Source organism: Lithobates pipiens, unplaced genomic scaffold (assembly GCF_037356315.1).
Source record: "Lithobates pipiens isolate NorthernLeopardFrog02 unplaced genomic scaffold, aLitPip1_a1.2 Scaffold_23, whole genome shotgun sequence".
Classification (NCBI taxonomy): domain Eukaryota; kingdom Metazoa; phylum Chordata; class Amphibia; order Anura; family Ranidae; genus Lithobates; species Lithobates pipiens.
The window spans coordinates 224,951,276-224,976,212 of NW_027507785.1; the positions used below are offsets into that span (position 1 = coordinate 224,951,276).

Here is a 24,937-nt window from a genome sequence, read left to right on the forward strand (position 1 = left end):
ACCAAAAGGAGGAGGAAAGATTCCAAACTGTGTGAGGTCGGGTGTGTTGGGAGCCTCAAGTACCAGGACCACCCGGAGAGATGCCCTTAAATGCATCACACAGGGCCGCCCACTACCATCATGCCGTATAGCAGAATTCCACAGCTGTGGCTTACATCAGTCACCAAGGGGGCACCAAGAGTCTCGCAGCACAGAGGGAGGTGAATCATATCCTAACATCCCCCCCCCCCTATTCAGTTGCTGCCACGGCTTCTTTGCAGCATTAAGCTGGTAATTCTGGTAGCCCCAGCATGGCCCAAAAGGTCCTGGTATGCAGAAATCGTAAAGATGGCGGTGGAGGATCCATGGTCCCTTCCACTACAGCCAGACCTACCCTCACAGGGGCCGATATTCCATCCTACCTTACGGTCTCTAAATTTAACGCCTTGGCTATTGAAACCCACATTCTGAAGAAACATGGGCATTCCGGGTCAGTTATATCTACCTTGATTGATGCGAGGAAGCCAGCTTCCAGAACTATAGATTATAGAGTCTGGAGGGCTTACGTTTCCTGGTGTGAGTCCAAGGGTTGGCACCCTCGGAAGCACAACATAGGCAGAATTCTTGCCTTTCTACAAATAGGGGTAGAGATGAACCTGGCCTTGAGTACTATCAAGGGCCAAGTCTCAGCTTTATCAGTCTTATTTCAAAGACCACTTGCTTCACGTTCTTTAGTCCGGGTTTTTATGCCTTTGAACCCTTGGGACTTGAACTTAGTTTTGTCAGTGTTACAAAAACAGCCATTTGAACCGTTACAGCATACTCCCTTAGTTCTTCTGACAAGGAAGTTGGTGTTCTTGGTTGCTATATGCTCAGCAAGGAGGGTTTCAAGTTTTCTGCCTAAAGTGGCCTCAGGTTTTCACCTGAACCAAGATATTATCCTGCCATCGTTTTTTCCAAACCCATGTTCTAGGGAAGAGAAGTCACTTCATTGTCTTGATGCGGTGCCCGTTTTCAGGCAAATATCTCCTAAACCATATAGGTTTAGGAGATATTGCTTGGACCTACAGGTAAGCCTTAATCTAGGCTTACCTGTAGGTCAAAGGGGTTTGTAAGGGTTTACAACCACTTTAATAACTATGGCTCTGTGTCCAATGATGCACAAAAAAGAAAATAGGATTTTTTTTTACAGCTTATCTGTAAAATCCTTTTTTCTGGGGTTTATGTATATTGCTTTGCTACAAAAACTGAGGTATTCCTGGTAGGAAGAGGGGTTATATAGGGAGCGAACTTCCTGTATTGGGTATGTCAGTGTCCATCACCTGAAGGTGCCTATATATCCATATTGTTAATAACTAGTGCCCTGTGTCCCGTGATGTACCCCAAGAAAAGGATTTTACAGGTAAGCTGTAATAAAAAAAACTATTTTTGTGACACTTCAATAAAGTAAAAAAAAAAAAAAAAAGTTAAGCTGTTTTGCAACAACGCACTGCATTGTGTAAACAATGTATACCAGCCCACACATTTTAGCTAATGGGCTGGTGTAAATGAGCCATAATTGGCTTTTACCAGCAGTCTGATGTTCATTGTAGTTTGGTGTTTGCATGCTACTGAATTTAGTTTTTCCCTTTCAGAACTTAAGTCATGTCCTCTATCCTGCAGTATGATTAAAGGCTTAGGAGATGGCAGGGAAGAGTAATGTTAAATTACTCTTGTTTTTTTTTTTGTTTTTTTAGGAGCTAACATCTCACAAAAAGCAAGGTCCTGGACTTTTCAGCAGAATGGGCCAGACACTGAAGGCTGTAGCATCTTCTGTGCGGGGAGTTAAAAATCGCCCTGAAGAATTTACGGAGCTAGGAGAGTATGCAGAGGCTTTTAGCCAGAAAATAAATGTTTTAGACAAAGTGTCTCAAAGGATCTCTAAAGAAGAAAAAGGTATGGGGTACTTTTACGTTTCAGCCTTCTTAGGACTTTTTGTGATTGTAAATGAAGTCCACCAAAAACTAATAGTTCAACTTTCTGAATTACACTGTATTTATAAGGCATGGGTAACCTGATCTTGGCTTGGGTCCCCCTTCACAGTCTTGCTCAACTTTTGCTTTACACAGCGTGATCGCGGGACTTTTGGATTCAGGCAAACTAATCTTCTGTTTTCTGCACTTTGAGTCTTGTGATATGGGCATGTTTAGCTCCCGTGGTAGAGTCCATGGCAGACAGGAACTATAGTTAAGGGTGTGATAGCCCACTTTTATTAAAAATGAAAAACAAAGTCTTTATAACCTAGGGGTTACTCACAAGGGTTTTAGCTTCACACCAAACCAAAATTGCCAAGCCACCTGGTTTTTAAGCTCACTCATCTTTAATTGCAGTACGGGCCCACTCTTAGCCCCTAGGTGGAAGTTCTCCCGATATCCCACTCCTTTGCCACTCGCAGATTCCTCTGGAATCTCTCCCAGTTGCCTCAGCTCTAGTCTCCTAGACTCGGCTAGCCCAACTCTCTATCCAGTGGCCTTGAACCTCCCACATAGTGTTGTCTCAATATTGCCTTAGTCTCCAGACAGGAACACACCTACCTCCTGGCTGCAGCAACTGCAACAACTCCAGTGCTACCTGCTCCCCTGAGCTATGCTCAGATCTGTCTTATATTGATCATACATGCCTGTACACTCACACAGACTGCAAGAGTCAAGCAAATCCTGGACACTAGATTGAAGGTTTTCGTCCGGCCCAGGACCTTCAAGCTCCCTGCCCCAATCCAGAACTACCAAATTTGGAGAAAACAGCACAGCTTTCTTCAGTCACTATAAACATGCCAGAACCTCTCAAATGACACCTTTTGGGATCCAGTGTCCTTTATATGCAAATTCACTAAGTTCTTAACATGGCAGGGCCTCTCCCTATCACAGTCATTAAACATACGAGGGGCGTTCAAGTCAAACCAGGACTTTTCATTTTACAGATATAAAAAGGGATTCTAGTCTAGGCGGTACTACACGCAGTAGTAAGTGACCCGTGTGTCCTATTACTGATAGGCTGCACACAGGGTGCAGGCCAACCCAGAGACTGCTAATCAAGATGGCAGACAACAGTGTTGGTGCATGGAACAGCATGTGGTCATGAAGTTTCTTGTGAACGAAGGTGTATAACCCACCGATATCTGCAGAAGACTTAAAGCACAGTACGGTGATGAGCCACTGAGCCGCAGTAAGACATTCAAATGGTGTACATGTTTCAAAGATGGCCCTACGTATGTCCGTGATGATCCTGGCTGCAGTGGTTCCCAGCCCGCAGCTGTCATTCCCGTGAACATTTAGCATGTTCGACACCTGATCCTGGATCATTGATGCATGACCAGTTGTGAGATTTCACAAAAGACTAATCTTTCTGTGGGAATGGTGAACTTAATCATTCATGAACATTTGCATTTTTGAAAAGTCCTAGCACGCTGGTTACCAAAGACAGCTTTCCTCTTTTCTGAATGATGTGCGTAAATGTCTGTGGAAAAAAACAGCCTGTTTGATCACTAAGAGTGACCGGTTTCTGCAGGACAATGCACAAGCTCATACTGCTCACCCCACCATGTGCACATTACATCAACTTGGCTGGGAGCTTTTGCCATATTCCTCTTTACAGCCCAGACCTCTCCAAGTGATTTCCACCCGTTTGGATCCCTAAGACCCCTTTCACGCTGGGGCGTTTTTCAGGCGCCACAGCGCTAAAAATAGCGCCTGTATAGCTCCTGGAAAAATCTGGCCCCTTTCACTCCAGTGTGAAAGCCAGAGGGCTCTCATACTGGAGCGTTGCGCTAGCAGGACGGTGAAAGTCCTGCTAGCCGCATCTTTGGAGCAGTGAAGGAGCGGTGTATTCACCGCTCCTAAACGGCTCCTACCCATTGAAATCAATGGGGCTGCGCGGCTATACCGCCGGCAAAGCGTGGCTGCAGCTGTGCTTTGCGGGCGGTTTTAACCCTTTTTCGTCCGTTAGCAGGGGTTAGAACTGCCCCGCTAGCGGCCACTAAAACTACGATAAAGCGGCGCCGCTTTACCGTCGTCGGCACTCCCGCCCCAGTGTGAAAGAGGCCTAAAAGTGTTCCTCAGAGGTCAGCGTTTCAGCACTGATGACGTGAAGCAGGCTGTCCTATGATGATTCAGATGTACTGACAACAAATCTCTATTTGATTTGAATGCCCCTCATACATGTAACACACGCGAACAAGAACTTTTTTTTTTTTTTCTTCACTCAACTTTATTTACAATACTAACATTTAAAAAATAAGTGTGTTCTTACAAGTGCACAAAGAATTTCTTTACACAAATGTAGATCTATGTATGGTCACGTATTTTATTCTGTTTAGATAGAAACCGAACTAGAAGGTAATCCTGGAGGAAAAAGTGCCCTTATTTTAACAGGAATTTAGAGAATTAGTGAAAGAAAACAAAGGCCCACTCAGAAGTCCTTTTAAGCATACTTGTTCTGCGTTAGTGACTCAGAAATTACAAAAAACCATTGGATTAGAATGACAACCAATCAACTAGCACTTTTAGGGCTCATGAACGTATTTTTAGACATATGGATGAACGGCATAAAATACTCACACATGCCTGGGAGCCCAGCTGATGCGTAATTCTGCCCATGGAAATTAATTAGAAAAAATGCTGTATGCGTGTACTGGCATGTGCACGCGTATATCTGTGTACAGCATATTTTCGAATTTGGGAGAGGAGGAAACCAGAAAAGGCAGAATAAACTTCAACTTTATAAATTGATGATATACTTTTTTAATAAAATATTCATTCAATATTCAATTCATTCTCCTAAACATTTAATACATGATACAGAATTTTAAGAGATTTATAAATTATACCGTATAAAGAAAAACAGTCTGCTTTCGAGCTAGCTGTGTTTGCTTGAAATTTTTGGGCAGTAAGGGATGAGTCGATGCTATGAATTATTCACTAGCAAGTTTCAGCTTGTGCTATTGAAACCTGTACACAGACTTATTATGTTAAAATATATATATGTCTTTTCTTTTTTTTTTTTGCACATACCACGGCAATGCCGTGGTTTGCATCGGCCACATGGGAGAACAAGGCCTTTTGTCATGTCTTGCCGGTGGGACTGCACTGGAATAACCACCCAACGCAGTCCCACCTCACCTGTATGTGAATGCACCACCTGGGCGAGCTATCTGCACTGATCAGTAGTTCTGCAGGAAACATCTGTGATATTTCCGGCTAGAGGAACATGACCCTAAAGTCAGATGATGTCACACAAAATCAAATATGATTTGTTACTGGCTGGAACAAAAAGGGGGGGGGGGGTGGAGAACCACTAGAAGGGTGAGGGTAGGGTTAAAATTATGACTTGCCAGGAAATGGGCTTTAAATGCACTCTGAAACATTTCAAAAATATCAGCTTGCATCTGTGTAGTTGGCTCTGTATTATTTTTTTCTCTCCTTTTATGTAGATTACTATGAAGAAATGAAAGAGTACGGTCCTATCTACACTCTGTGGTCAGCATCTGAAGAAGAGCTGGTAGACCCCCTGAGAGGGGTTGCAAATTGCATAGACAAGTGCTGCAAGATCACAGAAGCCTTGAATACTAAGCTCTCATGTGATCTGATTCCAATTATTCATGAATATGTCCTATACAGTGAAACACTGTCTGTAAGTATTGCTTTATTATGTACATTTCATGTCACACAGGGGATTACATTGAATCAATGGCACTAACATGATTAGCAGATTAAGTCTCCCACTTGGAGGTTTAGATTTTTAAAAACCTTTCTCTTCTCACAATTGCCCCCATTTTTATAATGCTTGCAGCTATTCCCTGACCATTAAAGTGAACTTGTCATTATGAATTATCATTTTCAAATTAATTAACACTGCACATAAGCAGTGGCCTATATATCAAGCTAACCATGTGTTATGTGTTACCTTTTTTTTGCATTTCACCAGTTTAAGGGATTCCAACAACACAAGGCTTATGCAAGTCTGCTGAGTACTGTTTCCGAATGGACTATATCACATAATCTTCATCTAAATATTAAATTTTTCTGTGAAAAGTACATTGGGTCTAATGCACCGTATTAATCTTCTGTTTACGTTAAAGGGGAACTGTCATGGCTGGACTTGTGCACGTTGCAGAATATTCAGTTTTAAATCTTTATAGTTTTGCAGACTGGCCTATGAAAGTAAGAAATCGCATCCCCTTTCTGTGAAAAGCGTTGCACCAAAGATGCATAACGTGGACCTGTCTGGTGGCAAATATGGGAGACCTTGTTAGAGTACCGAACTTTGCAGTCACCTGATGTGCACATGCTTGTTAGTGACTCTGTAGTAAAGCAAGGATATGGATGATCTTAGATCCTGCAGATTTTACAACAAGGGTGCTTTAGTCTCTTTTACTATTCTTCCCCCCAGTGGTCCTCTGTGATAAAAATATTTTAAATCTCTTAATTTTTGCATGATTTTTTTTACAAATGTAATTTAAAAATGGATAATTGCAAATTATTACTTACACCTCCTGTTAATTTACTATTTTAAAGTGATCCACTTTTGACTGAGTCTAAGAATTTTCTCTTTCATTCATTGACGGACACAGCATCTCATCTTGACCTTAGGGATATATCCCCCTTTTAGGAGAGGACTAGGCAGAACATGTTAAAAACAGCAACACTTGCACAGTACCGCCCAGGGGGCGGTCCTACTGGCTATAACCCCTCACACTGCATCCAGCTTAATTAGTTTTCTGCCTAGTGTAGGAGAAGGACCTGGCTCCCGGTGGGACCATTGGTCCTGGGATTTTTTCTTTATTTTTTCTGCATTTTTGTTTCCTGTGATCTACAATCAACAGCCGGGCTGGGTGACAGGCTGGAAATTATAGATTCTTGTAGTCTCCCCAGCCTGGCCATCGAGCATGAGCAGGCCATAGCTACGCGCTGGGTCGGCCACAACATGACCCTTCTAATCCAGGGGTGGCCAGTGAGTTATATGCTCCGGAGCACACATATGACCGGGCTACTGCTGTCTGTGTCACAGTGTGCCGTGGCCGGCAGCCACCCCGTACTGCTCGGGTGATGGGTCTGTCTGTGGAATGCGTCCAGCAGTCCCTTTCAGAAGGGGTAAGTATGGTTCCACCTGTCTTGGTAGGATGGAGCAGCTGGGCATTCCCTGGGAGGGCGACTAAGGGAGTCTCTCACTCTCCCTTTCCCTTTCTTCTCACCCTGTCCCTTCCTTACTCCCCATGCTATGGGCCGCTGTGTGACTGGGCACATGGGGGTGCGGTGCGCGTACCTGGCCCGGGTCCTCTGGGGGGTCTCTGGGTCCTGGCAGGGGACTGCGATGGATGTTGGGGGTCCGCTCATCCTCTTCTCTCTTTCTGGGCCAAGTCTGTGCTGTGTGTGACATGTGGGAAGGCCACTGCGATCTCCGCATTCATTTATTTTGTGGCCACAGCCAGTTTTTTGCCTTTTAGCCATTTTCCAGTAGTTCGGCGGCCATTTTCTTGGCGCCCTCAGATGTTTTTGCTGAGGTGGCCGATGGCCATTTTCTAGTAGCCTCTGGTAGTTTTGCCTCTAACGTGCTGGTTGCCTGTTTCCTTCTAGAACGGCACGCTTTCCACACAGACACCTCTTGGATGACACACGGGAGAGCGGACAGCAGCAGCACTGTGCAGTACCTTGGTCAGGGTGGTGAGCCCTGCGGGGGGGGGGGGGGGCTCAGTCTGTGGCAGCTAGGAGGGTGGACTTTTTGTGACTTGACTTGGGTCCCTAAGTGGTGACAGGCAAGTGTGGGTCAGCATGGTATCAGAAGCTGGCGCTTCTTCCCCAGACATCCCTGTTATTGCAACTGGTTCCCCTGCACTTGCAGTGCCTATGGGCGGTCCTGAAGGCCTTTGTTGCCAGGATGAAAGTGGTGTGCGTGAGCAAGGGGGGGGGGTAAAAACGCCCCCCACTGTTTTCTGGGGAAAGCTCTGATTCAGACTCGGGCCCAGCTGTGACAGGCGGCCCCTGTTTTAATGTATCGTAGGATGCGGACCAGGACCATTCGGACAGTGAGGATGACTCTGTTTCCGGGTCAGCACAGGAAAAGGCGCTTGTAGGAGCAATTGTTACAGCGGTATGGTATACCCTAAAAATGGAGGATACGGCGGGGCATCTACATTAAAAAAAAAAAACTATGAACAAATTCCTATGCACACTGCACATATCTTATTTTGAATTGAAAAAACAAAACGGGAACACATACAATATTTAAAATGAAGAACCAGTAAAGATAAATCAACAAACTTACCAGTATTTCAATGGGAACTATGGGCCTGCTTTTGGCTAATGAGATGGTCAATGCCGCAGCCCAATCAGTGCACACCTCACCATCGTTGCAAGTCCCCCCTCGCCATCATTGCAAGCCCCCCTCACAGCCTTACTGTGCCAAACAATATCTCACCAGTCAGTGTGTGCGCACATCGGGCATCTCCTGCTGCTGTGTCACGGCTCACTGTTTGGGCACGCGCTGTGATAGAAGTCCCGCCCTCTTCCTAGACCAGCTCGTGTCAGACAGAACACTGCCTCTATCACACGAGCTGGTCTAGGAGAGGGTGGGATTTTTATCACAGCGTGCCCAAACTTTTAACAGTGAGCTCGGTGACACAGCAGTCTCCCGCTGTGTTGCAAACGGCCCGCCCCGAGGCCTGGCCTGTCGGAAATGCGGGCCCTCAGTGGGGTGGGTCGAATAAATGTCCTTGGGCCGCATGTGGCCCCAGGCCTTAGTTTGAGGGCCCCTGCTCTAGAGTCTCAGTATCAGCAGTAGTGCTACGTTGCCTGATTTGACTGAAATGCTGATCTGCAGACCAGGCATCCAAGAAAGCACTAGCGGATTCTCCCTTCCAGGAAGGGAGGCTTTTGGAGCCTCTCTAGATGACATTTTTAAGAATGTTACTGGGGGTAAGAGTACGTTGCTCCCACAGTCCAAAAAAGGGAAGGAGCCACGCCGTAGGCAAGGGCCCTCCTTTTCCGCTCAGAGGCGGATTTTTCATCCGCCCGGATCGGCAGGTAAGCGTTCCCAGTCCAACAAGGTGCCTGTTGAGGGACAAAAGTGTCCCTGGTTTCACAAGCCTGCGAGCAAATCTGTTACCACATGAAGGTTTTCCCCCGCCTGACTCTCGGGTGGGGGGTCATCTTCGGGAGTTTGCAGCCCAGTGGACCTCCCTACTTTCCGACCAGTGGATCTGCAAACTGGTTTCCTCAGGGTACAAGATAGTTTCTTTCTTGTCTGCCAAACAGATTTTTTCCCTCCAACCTTAATCTTCTTCCGGCTCGTCGGTAGGCCCTGTTTGGGGCAGTACAGGACCTGCTAGTACCCGTACCAATGCCGGAAATGTTTCAGGGATTCTACTCCAATCTGTTTGTAGTCCCAAAGAAGGAAGCGGTCCGTCCAGTCCTGGACCTCCAAGGCCCTCAATCGCTTTGTGAAGGTACAAAGGTTCAGGATGGAATCGGTTCACTCAGTGGTCGCTGCACTCCATCAGGGGGATTTTCTGGCATCCCTGGACATCAAGGACGCATACTTGCATGTCCCCATATGCCTCAAGCATCAGAAGTTTCTGTGATTTGCGGTCGGGGACGAGCACTACCAATTTGTAGCTCTCCATTTTGCCCTAGCGTCGGCACAGAGGGTCTTCACCAAGATGTTAGACCCAATTTTGGCTTTGCTAAGGCAGCGAGGGATCGCAATTGTGGGTTACCTGGACGTCCTCCTCCTGAGGGCAGCTTCCGCCTCAGAATTAAGGGAGGATGTGGTAATCTCCATGCAAACTCTTCGGGAGTTTGGTTACTGAACCTACAGAAGTCGGTGTTGTTGCCGACTCAACACCTGGAGTACCTGGCCTGCTTCTGGACTCCTCGGAGGCGAGAGTCTTTCTTCCTTCAGACAAGCTGCAGACTCTTCAAGCTGCAGTGAAGTTGTTGGTGTCTCACAGGTGGTCGTTGCTGCGTTTCTGCATGCGAGTCCTGGGTCTCATGGTAGCCACTTTCGAGGCATTACCGTATGCTCAATTCCACACTCAAGTCTTGCAAAAGGAGATCCCGTCAAAATGCGACAAATCTCTGTTGTCCCTGGATTGTCAAATTAGAGGGAGCCTGCTTGTCAGGGACTCCCTGCTCTGGTGGCTGAGGTTTCCGGCTCTTCGGTCCGCGAAGTCGGGCCTTCCTCTTCATTGGACGGTGATCACAACGGACGCCAGCCTGACTGGTTGGGGGGTAATTTGGGGCGTAAGTCAGCCCAGGGCCACTGGACCCAGGAAGGATCCCGCCTGCTGATCAAGGTGCTGGAACTTCGGGTAATCAGGCGGTGCCTCTCCACATGGTCACAGAGGCTGCAGGGGCATCCGGTCAGGATCCAGTCGGACAACGCCACGGCGGTGGTGTATTTCAACCATCAAGGAGGACATAGTACTTTTGGTGGCGGATGTTCCTTGGCGACTGCAGTGAGGAGTGGATCAGAAAGTTGCCTTAAGCACCATCAAGGGGCAGATATCCGCTTTGGGTGTCTTTTCAGTGTCCCTTGGCGACTCATTCAATGGCGAGTACGTTTGTTCAGGGGGTTCGACATGTGGACCCTCTGGTTCGACCACCTCTACCTCCATGGGATTTGAATCTGGTGCTCTCAGTGCTTCAGAAACCTCAGTTTGAAAACATTAGGGAAATTCCCTTATTGACATGCTCTCAGAAAGTAGTCTTTCTAGTGGCAATTACATCTGCCAGGAGGGTTTCTGAGTTGGCGGTCTTGTCTTGCAAGTCGTCCTACTTGATCCACAAGGATAAGGATGTGATTTGAGCGCATCTTTGGATGCTTGCTTCGGCTGCAAGGTTTTACAGGCGGCGATGTAAGGTTGCAACTCCTCTGTTGAGGAGCTCTGGTTGTTATGGGTGGAGTTATTGTTTGCTGTTCCTACCCCTCGTTTCTTTGACACTGCTTGGGGACATCCCTAAGGTCAAGGTAAGATGCTGTGTCCATCAATGAACGAAAGAGATAATAGGATTTTTGTTCTCACCGTAAAATCCTTTTCTCTGAAGTTCATTGACGGACAGAGCACCCACTCCTCCTATTTATGTTTGTACTGCTTTTGACAAACTGAGCTACTGGATGCAGTGTGGGGGGTTATAGTCAGTAGGACCGCCCCCTTGGCGGTACTGTGCAAGTGTTGCTGGTTTTAATGCTTTCTGCCTAGTTCTCTCCTAAAAGGGCGATATAACCCTAAGGTCAAGATGAGATGCTTTGTCCGTCAAGGAGCTTCAGAGAAAAGGATTTTACAGGGAGTACAAAAATCCTATTTTTTTTTTTCCCTCTAAGGCCCAGTTCACTCTTTTGCACCTTTTGGAGCACATGTCTCAACAGACATCACACCCCATTCAGTAAAATTGAACCGTTCTAATTGGTGCGACTTGAGTCGGAAAAAGGTTCCTGCGCTACTTTTGGTCCAACTTCAGTATGACTTGCATCGACTTCTGTTAATGTCAGTCTGCTCACATAATTTGTAATAAAAACATCTTTGCCATTCTAAAGCTTCCCTCCAACCACTTTCCATATTGTTTTATATATACTGTGATGCTGCAGAAATCTGCCTCCACTAAGACCGGCTGCATCCATTTTAACTGTGGGCAGCTGAAGCTGATGCCTGTTCACTTCCTGGATTTACACACACGGAGGCATACCTCAAGCTTTGCAGCTCTCATTGGCCCTCTTTTGACTCATCCCCCACCCTTCCTGGCAAACTCTCACACTCGAGAGAGATCTGTGCATGATGTCATAAGTCTAGGCTAATGACCAGACAAACAGGAAGTGGGCTGTAAAAAGGTGTTTACTGGCAGAAAAAAAACATTTTACTATCAAAAGTTAAAACAACAAGGGCAGAAGATTTAATAGATGGAAAGTTGGAAAATGACTGAAGGTCCGCTTTAAAGAAGTCACATGCAAGTCATGCTGAAATACTGCTGGGATTCGGCTTCAATGTCGCAGCATTGTGAACTGGGGCTCAAAGCTGAACTTCAGGCAAACTACTAAATACACAGATTAAATAAGGGAGCTGTTTTAACTTTTTAAGAGATTTACATTTCTGTCCATCCAGTCTATTCTTTAAACAGCTCTGATCCACAGGAGAGTCCCGTCTGGCAGGGCGTTATACCTGATTATTTTTTTTATTTTTTTTAAACTCATTCTGCTCCCTTGTTCTGTCAGCATGTTCCTTGTTAGCACATGAGCACTGCAGCAGTACTGACTCCTTGTGCTGCTTCTTCAAATTCAGTTAATTACACTGTTTGTGTTTAATAATATATAATTCTATGTATTGTATATATTTAAAGCGAAACTTCACCCAAAATGGGAAGTTCCGCTGTAAGTCCTTGTCGCCACCTCCTCAACCATATTTGGCATATAATCTTTTTGGGAAGGGAGTGGGTATCTAGTTTTGACCCATTCCCACTTCCATTCGGATCACATGGACGATTCGTGTGAAAGACCCCCCCAATGTTCTGGAACATGTCACAGGTCCCATAAGACTGCAGGACCATTCACATAGCACAGTGCAGCAGGCAACCGGCTGCGAAGCCAAAAGCAGCATAGCAAGAGAGGTAGGCGTCCTTTTTATTTTAAAGTCAACAGCTGCAGGATTTATAGCTGTTGATTTTTAACCACTTGCCTACTGGTCTGACACTTCTCCTCCTCGCATACATATATAAAAAAAAAAACGCCAGTGAAATGGGACCAAACTACGGTACTTAAAATTCTCCATAGGCAACACTTTAAAAACGCCTTAAAGGTTACCAGTTTAGAGATACTCAGGAGGTCTGATGCTAGAATTTTTGCTCTCGCACCACCTTTTGTAGTGACACCTCACATGTGTGATGCAATCACCATTTACATATGTGTGCGGGACCTACGTGCCCGTTCACATTTGCTCGTGAGCACAGGGGTACTTTTAATTTAAATTATTTTTGTTTACTTTTTTTACATTTATTTTTTTAAATGATTGATTTTTTTTCTTTATTTTAATTGCAAGGCATGAAGAGTATTCCTTGTAATGGCCTTGGCAGTGACATGTCCACTTTATTGAGAGATCTGGGGTCTATTAGACCCCTGATCTCTATCTTCTGCCTTCTCCATGCAGCTGTAGCCATGATCCTGGTATATAACCACTTGGGTATGTCCTATTGTGGGAAGTGGTTAATTTTCAAAATTGTGCAGGTTAATGGTGAAAGATTTACAATATGTCCCCTTACTCAGCTTTGTGTCTGATTCTTCCTCTTTACATTAGGGGATTACGTATCACTTGAAGTCTTATAATTGATGCCCTACCAAGTATATTGTTCCTAGATTCAGGTTAACAGTCCAACAATTCTTAGACTTCAAGTGTCTTTAGACCCTTTACACATACTGAACCAGACACAAAGTAAAGTTACATGAGGGCAAAAAAAAAGTAACCCTGCACATTAATGATTTAAGACTGACTATGCAGAATCGTGCATAAGCCCAATTTTACTTGGTTTTCTTTTGACAAAAAATGGACTGGAGTAAAATTACCAGCCTTCTACTTGTCTTAATCTCTTAAACTACAGAACCTGTTTTTAATAACAGTATACAAGTGGCAGTATCTGCATGACCACTCAAGGCAGGTCAGCTAATGGAAGCCTGCTTTCTGTGCCGAAAAGTAATGCATTCCATTTACTGCAGAGCTCCTAAGCAAATAGAGCTTCATAACCTCCCAATTCAGCTCTTCTTTTAAAAGAGGTTATCCTGAAGTGTTGAGGTATTTTTTGTAATGAAAACACATTAATGTGCTTTACAAATTCATGTTTTTTATATATTTTATTTGAAACAGAATCTATTGTAATGTATACAGGCATTCTGCGGTTTTCTCCATAAATGACAGCAGCTGCATGTTTGGAGGTCTTAACTGTATAAAGTCTGTGCAATTCAAGCTAAACCTATGAGTAAAAAAAAATGCTTAAAGCCGACCATACTGTACATGGATCGAAATTCATTCAGTTCATCAGGGAGCAGACAAATTTTGATCCATGTACGGACAGGCTGGTTGTACAGAAGTCAATTTACCAAACACTGTAGAACTGCCCTGCTGCGTTTTTTCCAATGGATCAGTGCCTCCTTCTGTAGCTGGCAGCACTGATCAGTTTATTTGGACAGCAGGGAAGTCTCTGCGCTGTCAGAATACAAAAGCGCAGCAGGGAGGCTTCTACCAGCCACATAGTGTGTGGATCAGGGAATCAGGTAAGTTTTTCATTCAACCACTGCTTGAACAAAAAAATTACTATTGTATGGGCTACCTAAAACAGAATAACTGTGATCTTCAGGTAAACCCACATGTCAGGACGATCAGTAGATGTATACATAGTAATGCCAGCTGATACTGTAAAAGTCAAACTTGACTTGCCTCCTCCTGTGGTGTCAAAGGCTGATATAAATGGTCAGAAGAATTGGGGACTTTCGCATTGCTTTGGTGGGAATGTTCTAAAATACAATCCTACTGGGATAAAATAATAGAAACAATATTTGTTATAACAGGGGAAAGAATCGAAAAACATCCATGAGTATACTTGTTCTATGACTAAGAGAAGGGGGCGGCACAGTATAAATTGACACTAACTCCATACTTATTAAACGCAGCCAAGGCCTTGATCCCACACCTCTGGAAAACCCAGCAGGCTCCGACAATAAGAGTGGCCTGAGAGGGTTGAGTGGACAAGAATCATATAAGCCCTTGTACACAGGGTCAGAGATTCCGACAACCAAATCCGTCGGATTTTGTCCGACGGATTTTGTCCGAAACTGTTGCATACACACGGTCGGACAAAGTTGTCAGAAAATCCAACGTGATTACGTTATTTCATTACGACGGGACTACGTTCACGCTAGTAGCCAAGAGCTTTGGTGTAGGAATTTGATCTGAGCATGCGTGGCACTTTGTCCGATCGGAATTCTTTACACACGATCGGAGTATGTCCGATCGGAGCATTTTGTCCGAAAATGTTACCAACAAGTTGGAAAAGTTGGTCTGTCGGATATTCCGACAGAAACAGTCTGATGTAGACCACACATAGTCGGAATATCCGACAAAACGTTCCGATCGAACACATTCCGTCGGAATCTCCGACCGTGTGTACAAGGGCTAAGAGTCTACACATAGGACGGAAGAAACGGGGGGAAAATATCAAACGGTATGGCAACAGTGGCTAGTAGTTATGAAAACGGAGAGGTAGCTACGATTATTAGAGGGTTAACGCCGACAGAGGGAAATGAGTGAGAGAAGGGGAGTGTTGGGTATATTATATTTTTCTTTTTTACCATTTTGCAACCTTTTGGTAGGAAAAAAAAAGGCACCAAAGCCTCCTATTATAGACCTATATTGACTGACTATTAGAAAGCAACTTATAGGAGAAGTATGGCGAAAGCTATTTTGGCTAAACTTCTCCTGTAGGTCACAGGAGTGCAGTTCGTTCTACACTCCTGTGACCCGATTTCAGCCGATGGTGAGCTAAAGTCTGCTGTTGGCTGAAGTCACTCAATCAGTCTGGAATCGTGAAAGATTCGTTCACATCAAATAGGTCCGAACCTGAAAAAGGTTAAGTTCCCATAATCTAGTGTAAATGTTCAGTAATTTTCTATGTGAGATTTGTTGAGTCGTAATTATATGTTTGAGTAGGAGTGTGTTAGGTGCTGGACTGAGTTTTTGTTATTGCAAAGAAAGAAGGTGGTGAACATGTTTAAGTGGAACTTTAGTCAGAAAATTAAGGCCTGATAGATCGATTCATGCAGCCCCCCTGTTGCAGGTATAACTGTAAAATGTTAAAAATAAGTGACTATACTGTTTAAGATCCAGCAAGGCTTTTTTGGGTCTTGAACCGACCAGATCCATCACCTGTATGGATGTACTTTCTCCCTCCTGCTCTGTTTTAAACATTTGCAGCTATTTAAGATATATTAAGAGCGGGTTCTTTTATCCTCTCCATTAGATGTTGCATCTGTCCCCCGCCATCTCTGCACTGAGAACTGAGCCACCGAACACCACCGATGGCTCGGTTTTTACAGATCTCTGTGAGGAGGAGCTGCTTCTCCATGCTTATTGGAGCGCTGAGCTGTGGAGGTGCGGGGAAGTGCCCTTCTCAGCGTCACGCTGAGACTGCCATCAGTCAAGGCAGCTGGTGGATCCACACTTGGAAGTTGGGATGACTCCCTGCCTCGACTGATGGCAGTGACAGCGGGCTTCAGACTGCTCTTCACTGACAACAGGTCACAGGTGTGCAAACTAATTGCTCACCTGTGACCCAGAGGAAAAGCCCAGCCTAAAGAGCTCAGGCTGGACTTCTACTTTAAGGTAAAACAATGTCTACATGCAATAGACACCCTATATAACTTACCTGACCCTAATTTCTATCCAGAGATGTGTATGGCTCTCTCCTCCGTGCATTGAGAGGCTGCAGCAACTGGTCCTACTGCTGTCAATCGCAGCCAGTGAGAGGACAATGGGAGCAGGGCCGAGCTTGGGAGAGAGTATGCACTAGTATCCCCATAGTAAGGGGCTTGCTATTGGAGGATCCCAGAGTACTGGTAGGGGACCCCAGCAGAGGAGAATCAAGGCTGCTCTATGCAAAATCATTGCACAGAGCAGGTAGGTATAACTTGTTTGTTAATTTTTGTAAAATTTGCATTTAGAATCACTTAAAAGAATAGTGTCTTATATCCCTGATATTCCCTCCTTTCTCCTGACAGCAGCGCTATGAATGTCAGTACTGTAAAGCTTCTAAAGCCCTTTTCTGGCTGAGCTAAGACATATAATCAAGGCTGGAAATACACTCATTTAAATGACAGAAAGTGACATATAGTTTGTAAGGCCAAGGATAGGGGAAAAGTTCTCAGTAAGGAAGCGACTGCTCTGGGCTTCCACAAAATGGCAGCATCTAGCAAGAAGAAACGGTATCAATGCTGGAGGTAATTTGCATCACACACTAATTGGTATAAAAAGGATAAAGTGGTTTTCCTTTTAAAACAAAATCATGAATTTGTAACCAGATCAATTTTTAAAAAATACTATCCTATGATTTGTTGAAGAAATTCTTACTGTAAGAGGTATTATTATCATTATTATAATTATTTTTTCTCTTAACTACTGTTTTTACATAAGGGTGTACTGAAAAGAAGAGATCAAATTCAGGCCGAGCTTGATGCCAAAGTGGATGCTCTGGTCAGTAAGAATGCAGATCGAGAGATGGTAAGTATATATTTGTGTTTTATCTCCAACTTTTTTTTTTTGCATAGTGCAAAACTATGACATACTTACTATTAATTCTTGGAGTCGCATGTATTCATTTTAAATACTTTTTAAAACAGGGGTAGCATGCAATTATTGGTGCAAGTGAATGACTTCACAGAGATCCTAGGCCTCATTCACACTGGCACTGTCAAACCTGCATTTTTTTTGCATTGAGGACATTTCTAAATGCATATAAATAGAAGTAATGATTTTTCAGTGGTGCCATTCAGACTGTGTGTTTTTAGATGCAGTCGCTGTTAGTTGCTTTTAGAGAAAATAGAATTCTGGGCTCCGGGATCCAATTTAACACTCTACATATGGCTAAACGTGTGTCAATGCATGTAAACGCACCGAAATGCAGCCAAATTTTCTTTTCTTTTTTTTTTTGTTTACAAACATTTTTATTAAAGGAATAAAGACAAGTACATGAAAAGATGCAACGTGTACAGTAATCCACATTAAGAATAGCATATAAAGTAAAAATCAATGTACATACAATACGTACTCTGACTAGAACAATATAGAATAGTATATCGTTGAAATGTACTCCATGAAAGAAAAGAAAAAGAGAAGAAAAGCAAGGGAGGGAAAACATTTTAAAAGGAAAAGAAAAAAACCATAAACACAACCACAAGCGAGTGCAATCAGGTAAGTTTTATCTCTCCTACCAGTGGACCGGGTGCCATTCTACTGCCTAAGACCATAAGGCCTACTGATTAAAAAGACGACCAGGAGGCCCACTTTTTGTCAAAGATGGGCATGGAATCCATCAGTGTGTGATGTAAGCGTTCCATAAGTTTGATCGCTTCCATACGTCTAAGAACCTGTTCCCAAGGGACCGATGGAGATCTCCAGTGCAAAGCTGTTGTCCAGTGAACCGCGCTGACGAGTGTGTGGGCTAGTTTCTGGGCCGGAGGGGCCAGTTCCGGGATGTCCGCGTATAAGAGGCCCATCTGGCAAGTGATCCCTACCCGCGTTCCTATGGACTGGAACAATTTATCGACTACCTTCTGCCATATGGGCTGGAGAACCCTACAGCTCCAAAAAGTGTGGAGGAGGGTGCCAACCTCCGGACACCCGCGGAAGCAACCCCCCGGGACCAGAGGATTAAACTTGTGTAACCTCGACGGGGGTATAATACCACCTTGTGTGTAATTTTACTACTGTTTCTCTGACTGCCAGAGATTTAGTGCATTTTCTCATGTTAGTTATCATATCTATCCACACCTCTGGGGTTAGTTCAATACCAACCTCCTTTTCCCAACCTAGCATGGCGTGAGACTTAGCAGGAAGCTTCAATTCATTGAGAGATTGATACAACATAGAGATAGTACCTTTGTCCCTAGAGGAGGATCGACAAACTTTCAAAAGCATTAAGTGAAGGCGGCCCCTTTACCTGATAATGAGAGGCGTAAAAATGACGGAACTGCAAGTATTTATAAAAATCCCCCCTAGGTAGACCGAACTGTTCTTGCAAATGTGCAAATGAGCTAAAAGGGGGCTCATGGCAGAACGCCTCAAGGGTAGTTAGCTTCGAGAGCTGGTCACAGAAGAACCTATCGGGCGATAGGAACGCTGCTGGGGACCTGGGGTCACCTAGGAATGAGGCCAGGCTAGAGCAGGGTGGACTCAGGGCATATTGTTTTTTTTTATAGAAACCATAGTTGAAGGATTGTGCCACCAACCCATTTAATGTGGCTAAGTGTTTGGGGCGGACCCCCTCTACCCATTAAAGACCCGGGAGGTAATATGGCTTCACCGAGGATCTCTCGAATTGAAGCCACGGAACTGTATCTGGGGGATAGTGCCACTGAGCCATCTGCACCAACCTGGCTGAGACATAGTATAACCACAGATGTGGGAGCCCCAGGCCCCCTAGGTCAGCTGGTCTACAAAGAAGCTTTTTATGCAGTCTAGGTTTTTTGTTCCGCCAGACAAACTCATTAATCTCTTTCTGGATACCGTCTATCGTATGCCGAGAGACATATATAGGCAAAGATCTAAAGTAGAACAAGAGTTTTGGAAGAATAGACATTTTGATAGCCTGTATTCTACCCATATATGATATGATATCTATCCCAAGAATGCAATAATTGCTTAACAAACGCAAAGACCTTGGGGTAATTTACAAAGTATAGTTTTGGGAGGGACGTAGCCAACTTAATGACTAGATAGGGTAGTGTGTCCATACATAGCGTGAATCCAAAGCTCGATTGAATACCCGTTAGGGTATGTTCTGGAATATTGATTGGAAGTGCAGCACGCTTTGCGAGATTAACCCCGAGGCCTGACAAACTGTGGAAAGTGTTCAGCAGCGGGATCAGGTTTGGCAATGAGACAACCAGGTCAGATAAAAATAAAAGCACATCAGCGTACGTACTTAACTTGTAGACCCGTTCTCCCTTCATATATCCCTTGATGTTGGGGTTCAGACAAATCGCCCTGGCCAACGGTTCGACCGCCAGGGCGAAAAGCAGGGGAGAAAGAGGGCATCCCTGCCTGGTCCCCCTACCCAGCGGGAAATATTCTGAGGAACACCCTGGAAGTTTAATACGGGTGTGGGGGTGATGGTACAGTGCCCTGAAGCCAAACACAAATGCTCCCCCAAACCCAAATTTGGACAGGACGAATTCTAAATAGGGCCAAGTAACGCTATCAAAAGCCTTATGTATATCTAGGCTTAACAGTAGAACTTTTTTAGTGTATAAATTGGCCTCTTGAATAATATTGGAGGCCAAGCGAATGCTATCTGTAATTTGCCGAGAGGGAATAAAGCCTGTTTGATCGGGAGATATCAGGGTGGGGATAATATTGGAAAGTCTATTTGCTAGCAGGCGGCCGAAGAGTTTCAAATCATTATTAATTACCGAAATCGGTCTATAATTTTGAGGGAGGGAGTGGTCCTTATTCGGTTTGGGTATCAGAGACATGTTCGCAAGTAACATGTCTTCAGGGAAAGTATGACCTTCTAACACATAGTTAAACATTTTCACTAAATAGGGAATTAGCTGGGATGAAAATTTTTTGTAATACATGGAAGTGAATCAGTCCGGTCCAGGAGCTCTGGAGGGCCCCAGTGAGGCAATAATTACCTTTAAGTTCTTCAGAACTGCAAGGGGCATTTAATGACTTAGTTTGTTCAACTGTGAGCGAGGGAAGGGGCAGGCTATCTAGCCATTCCTTTGCAGAGGGACCAGGCAGGGAGGATGGGGCTGCCAACAGATCACGATAAAATTTGGAAAATAGTCCTAAGACTTCTGTGGGATGGGTAACCAATTCTCCCCTGTTATTTCTGAGTCTATAGGTATGTGGTGGTTGTATAGTAAAGTTCAACTTTCTAGCAAACATCGCTGAAGCCGAGTTGCTGTGCAACAAAAATTTGGCCTTCGACCATCTCAATGCCTTCTCCGCTTGCTCAGAGAGAATTGTGTCTAGTTCGGCCTGTTTCGTCAATAACAGTTTATATGTATCTGGGGAGTGTGATTGGCCATGAGCATGATAAAGTTTCGCCAGTTCATTAGAGAGTCTGGAAATATCCTGAAGTCTCTGTCTTTTACGTGCCGCCGCTAAAGATATCAAATGTCCCCGGATAACCACTTTGTGGGCGGCCCACAGCGTGGTGGGGGAAATGTCTTCTGTGTTGTTTAATTTAAAGTAATCGTCAATGTGGTCATTGATCTTCTCTACTAGGTCTGGATCAGAGAGAAGGGAATCGTTAAGACGCCAAGAGGCATTGACCGATGAGATACCTATATGCGAGACTGAACATCACCACCTGGTGGTCCGACCATGAACATGGGTGGATATTGGCTGCTGTAGAGTTCGCTAATAACACTGGGGTACTAAATATATAATCGAGCCTGGAGTAGCTGTCATGGGGGTGGGAGTAAAACATATAGTCTCTGGCTCCCACATTATGGGCACGCCAGGTATCAATCAGTTGATGGGAGCTGAGCAAGCGGACAAGGGTCTTCGGAAAGGCATTAGCAGTACTCACAACTCTGCTTCTGTCAAGTCTGGAATGTGCCACAAGGTTGAAATCACCACAAATCAATAAGTGGGGAGAAAGGTACCTGTCCAGAACCTGGAAGAAAGAAGCAAAAAAGGAAGCTTGTGAGGCATTCGGTGCATACACATTAGCCAATGTAATCTCCTTGCCATTCAGTAATCCCTGTAGGATGAGAAACCTACTAGAGGGGTCTTTATACATAAGCCTCACATCCAATAACACTGAGTTTTTAATGAAAATAGCAACCCCTCTGGATTTGGAGCTAAATGTGGTATAGTAATGCTGCTTATATTGGCGGTCAAAATATCTCGGGTGGTTAGATTCCCGAGAAATTCGTTTCTTGGAGGAACAAGATATCCCCCCCCATGTGTCTATATGTTCTAAATGCCTTCCTCCGCTTATGGGGGGTATTAAAACCTTCTACATTATGTGACGCAATTCTAAGCCCCATATTCATATGGTGTCCAAAGGTAGCTTGGGGGTAAAGCAGCTATGCCAATAGGGATAGAACGGTGTCTGGATCAAGCTCCTATGTGGAGATAGAACCCAGGGGGTCCAACCCCTACCACTAACTATGCTCTTTGTTCTACTCGTATGTGGTAGGCATATAGAGCAAAACTTACGAGAGCAGTAGGGCACCCAAGAAAAATAAAACCATAAACACACTTGTGGTAGATAGAAATGTGAACAGATAGGTAAACCTAATAATGAAAAAACAAAAAAAGTAATGAGATAATATGGCCTCGGGGGTATACTAAAACCAAAACCCAACATGTTGGTTCCCCCAAAGGAAAAACAAAAAGTCATCAGTCAAACGGACTTTAACCACTTGCTTACTGGGCACTTAAACCCCCCTCAGTCCCAGACCAATTTTCAGCTTTCAGCGCTGATGCACTTTGAGTGACAATTGCGCGGCCATACAACACTGTACCCAAATGAATTTTTTATCATTTTTTTCCCACAAATAGAGCTTTCTTTTGGTGGTATTTAGTTACAGCTCGGAGTTTTATTTTTTGCTAAACAAACAAAAAAAGATGCAAAAAAAAAAAATCATGTTTTAATAGTTTGTTATAAAATTTTGCAAACGGGTCATTTTTCTCCTTCATTGAAGTGCGCTGATTAGGCGGCACTGATAGGCTGCATTGGTGGGCACTGATGGGCTGCATTGGTGGGCACTGATGGGCTGCATTGGTGGGCACTGATAGGCTGCACTGGTGGGCACTGATAGGCATAGTTAAGGCGGCACTAATAGGCACAGATAAGGCGGCACCGATGGGCACAGATAAGGCGGCACTGATGGGCAAAGATGGGCACAGATAAGATGGCACGGATGGGTGGCACGGATAAGTGGCACAAATGGGTGGCACGGATGGGCACTGATAGGTACCACAGATAGATGGGACTGATGGGCACTGATAGGTGGCACTGATAGGTGGCTCTGATAGGTGGCACTGCTGGGCACTGATGGGCGGCACTGCTGGGCACTGATGGGCGGCACTGCTGGGCACTGATGGGCGGCACTGCTGGGCACTGATGGGCGGCACTGGGGTGCAGCACCTGAGGCAGATTTTGGGTGGCACTGTGGGTGGCACTGCTGGGTGGCACTGTGGGTGGCACTGTGGGCACTGCTGGGTGGCACTGTGGGCACTGCTGGGTGGCACTGTGGGCACTATGGGCACTGCTGGGTGGCACTGACAGGGGGGCACTTACTTTATTTCAGGATGGCACTGCGGGTGGCAGGTGGGCACTGGCAGGGGGCAGGTGTCCTTTTAAAATGCTGGCCGTGATCGGGACTGATGTCCCGAACACGGCCGCCGGCGATCGGCTTTTTTTTTTTCTCCTCGCGCTGCCAGCGCGAGGAGGAATAATAGCCGATTACCGGCTCCGTTTTATCACATGATCAGCTGTCATTGGCTGACAGCTGATCACGTGATAAGGGGTCGGGATCGACCCCTTACACGGATCGGTGATCAGGCGAGTCTCACGGACTCGCCGATCACAGAGCGTCAATAGACGTAGTCCCGAAAATGTGGGTCCGCGCTATTGCCGTCATTTTGCAATAGCGCGGATCCCAAGTGGTTAAAGTCCAATGCTCTATAACTTGGGCTCTGCCACTAAAATAACCAGTGTAGACCTAGATCTCAGGGCCTAAAGTCTTAAATCCGAGCCCTGAAAATGTAATGGACTGGTGTGCCCAGTCGCAGTTAAAGTAGAGCAGGGGGTCACTTAAGCGGGCACAGTGAGACCGGCCATAGCACTTATATCACCAACATTGTAGAAATAATAAAAAACTTTTCTGTATAGTGGGAAAGTCAACTGAGATCCTGGGTTTAGAATACTCGCCACGTGTCTTGATCCAAACGGTCGATCACAGCTGCAGCTCACGGAGCTCCTGGCGATGGCGCCTGCGATCCCTCTGAGTAGATGGGGTGGCCCAAATAGGCGAGGGGCGAGGAGTGGAGGGCATTCTCGGCAGATTTTCGGGCGCCAAAAGCCCCAGCTCGATAAGCAATTCTTTGCCGTTTTGTAGCGTGGTAACCGTGTAGGTCGTCCCGTTATGTGGGACCTGCAGCTTAAAGGGGAATCCCCAACGATATCTAATTCTCGCCGCTTGCGGGATGCTCGCAGGATCTCTTCTTTAATAAGAAAGTCCTTAAGACACAGCACAATGTCTCTGGGTGGTTTGTCATCTGGGGGTTTGGGCCGCAACGCTCTGTGTATCCTATCACATGCAAACGCACTCTCATGGGAATCCGGTAATAGGGACATAAATAGTCTCTTAATGGCTGGAAGCAAATCTGTCGTTTGCTCCGGAACCCCTCTCACCCTCAGGTTATTGCGTCTGTTACGATTGTCCAAATCTTCGAGATTGGATTGTAACTGAGTAACTGTGTCTGTGATGGAGTCATAATCCCTCCGCAAGTCTGAGTATGCTAGCTGGAGTTCGTCATGTTTAGCCTCCAATAAGTCTGTTCTCCCCCCCCCCCAGCGCTGCAAGTTCCTGAGTCAGCGTTAGTGGGCTTGTGAAGTTCCACCTGGAACTTATTGGCAAGTTTCTCATACATAGCAGAAAGGCTGGCATCCAGCTCTGCTTTGGTGAGGTGAACAGCATACTCACTGTTTGCTGGGCCCGTCGGAGGGGGACTCGGGTTTGGTGTAACTGCCTGAGCGTGCAGGGGTTGGGCGCCATTTTGCGACATCCCGCTCTGCTCTCTCGCTCGGAGGAGGTAAGTTGTTAGGGACTTCTGTGTAGCTTTCCCACGGCGGGCTTTGTGTGTTGGCATGCACCTCTGAGTCCCCTAGGGGTTCGGGCTGAAGAGGATCGGATTTGCGGTCTGAAGTCCCCCAGGGGAGTGATCGTAGTCTCACCGGCTCACGGAGCTCTCACTCCATGCGTCCTCTCCTCACTGCGCCGCGCATGCTCCCCCCCCAAATTTTCTTTTAAAACAGCAAAAAGTAATCTGGGTTCATGAAAAGTTGTTTATGCAAGTCAGATTTATACTGCATTTGGAAAAGCTAAACGCATTAATGCTAGTGTAAGCGAAGCCTTAATGTTATTCCCGCACCGTACAACCCAGCTAAAATTAGCTAAACCTGTGCCCAGAATGTTAGTTTTTTTTTTT

The 24,937-nt window shown here is 45.3% G+C and overlaps 1 protein-coding gene across 1 annotated transcript in view; it reads left to right on the top strand.

Moving 5' to 3' along the window:
• Positions 1–24,937, top strand: part of SNX7 (sorting nexin 7) — a 204,465-nt gene that overhangs the window by 113,056 nt on the left and 66,472 nt on the right. The window contains exons 5-7 of the mRNA XM_077452874.1: positions 1,716–1,914; positions 5,447–5,646; positions 17,177–17,263. Of these exons, the coding sequence (XP_077309000.1) occupies positions 1,716–1,914; positions 5,447–5,646; positions 17,177–17,263 (486 nt within the window). The remainder of the gene's footprint in view (positions 1–1,715; positions 1,915–5,446; positions 5,647–17,176; positions 17,264–24,937) is intronic.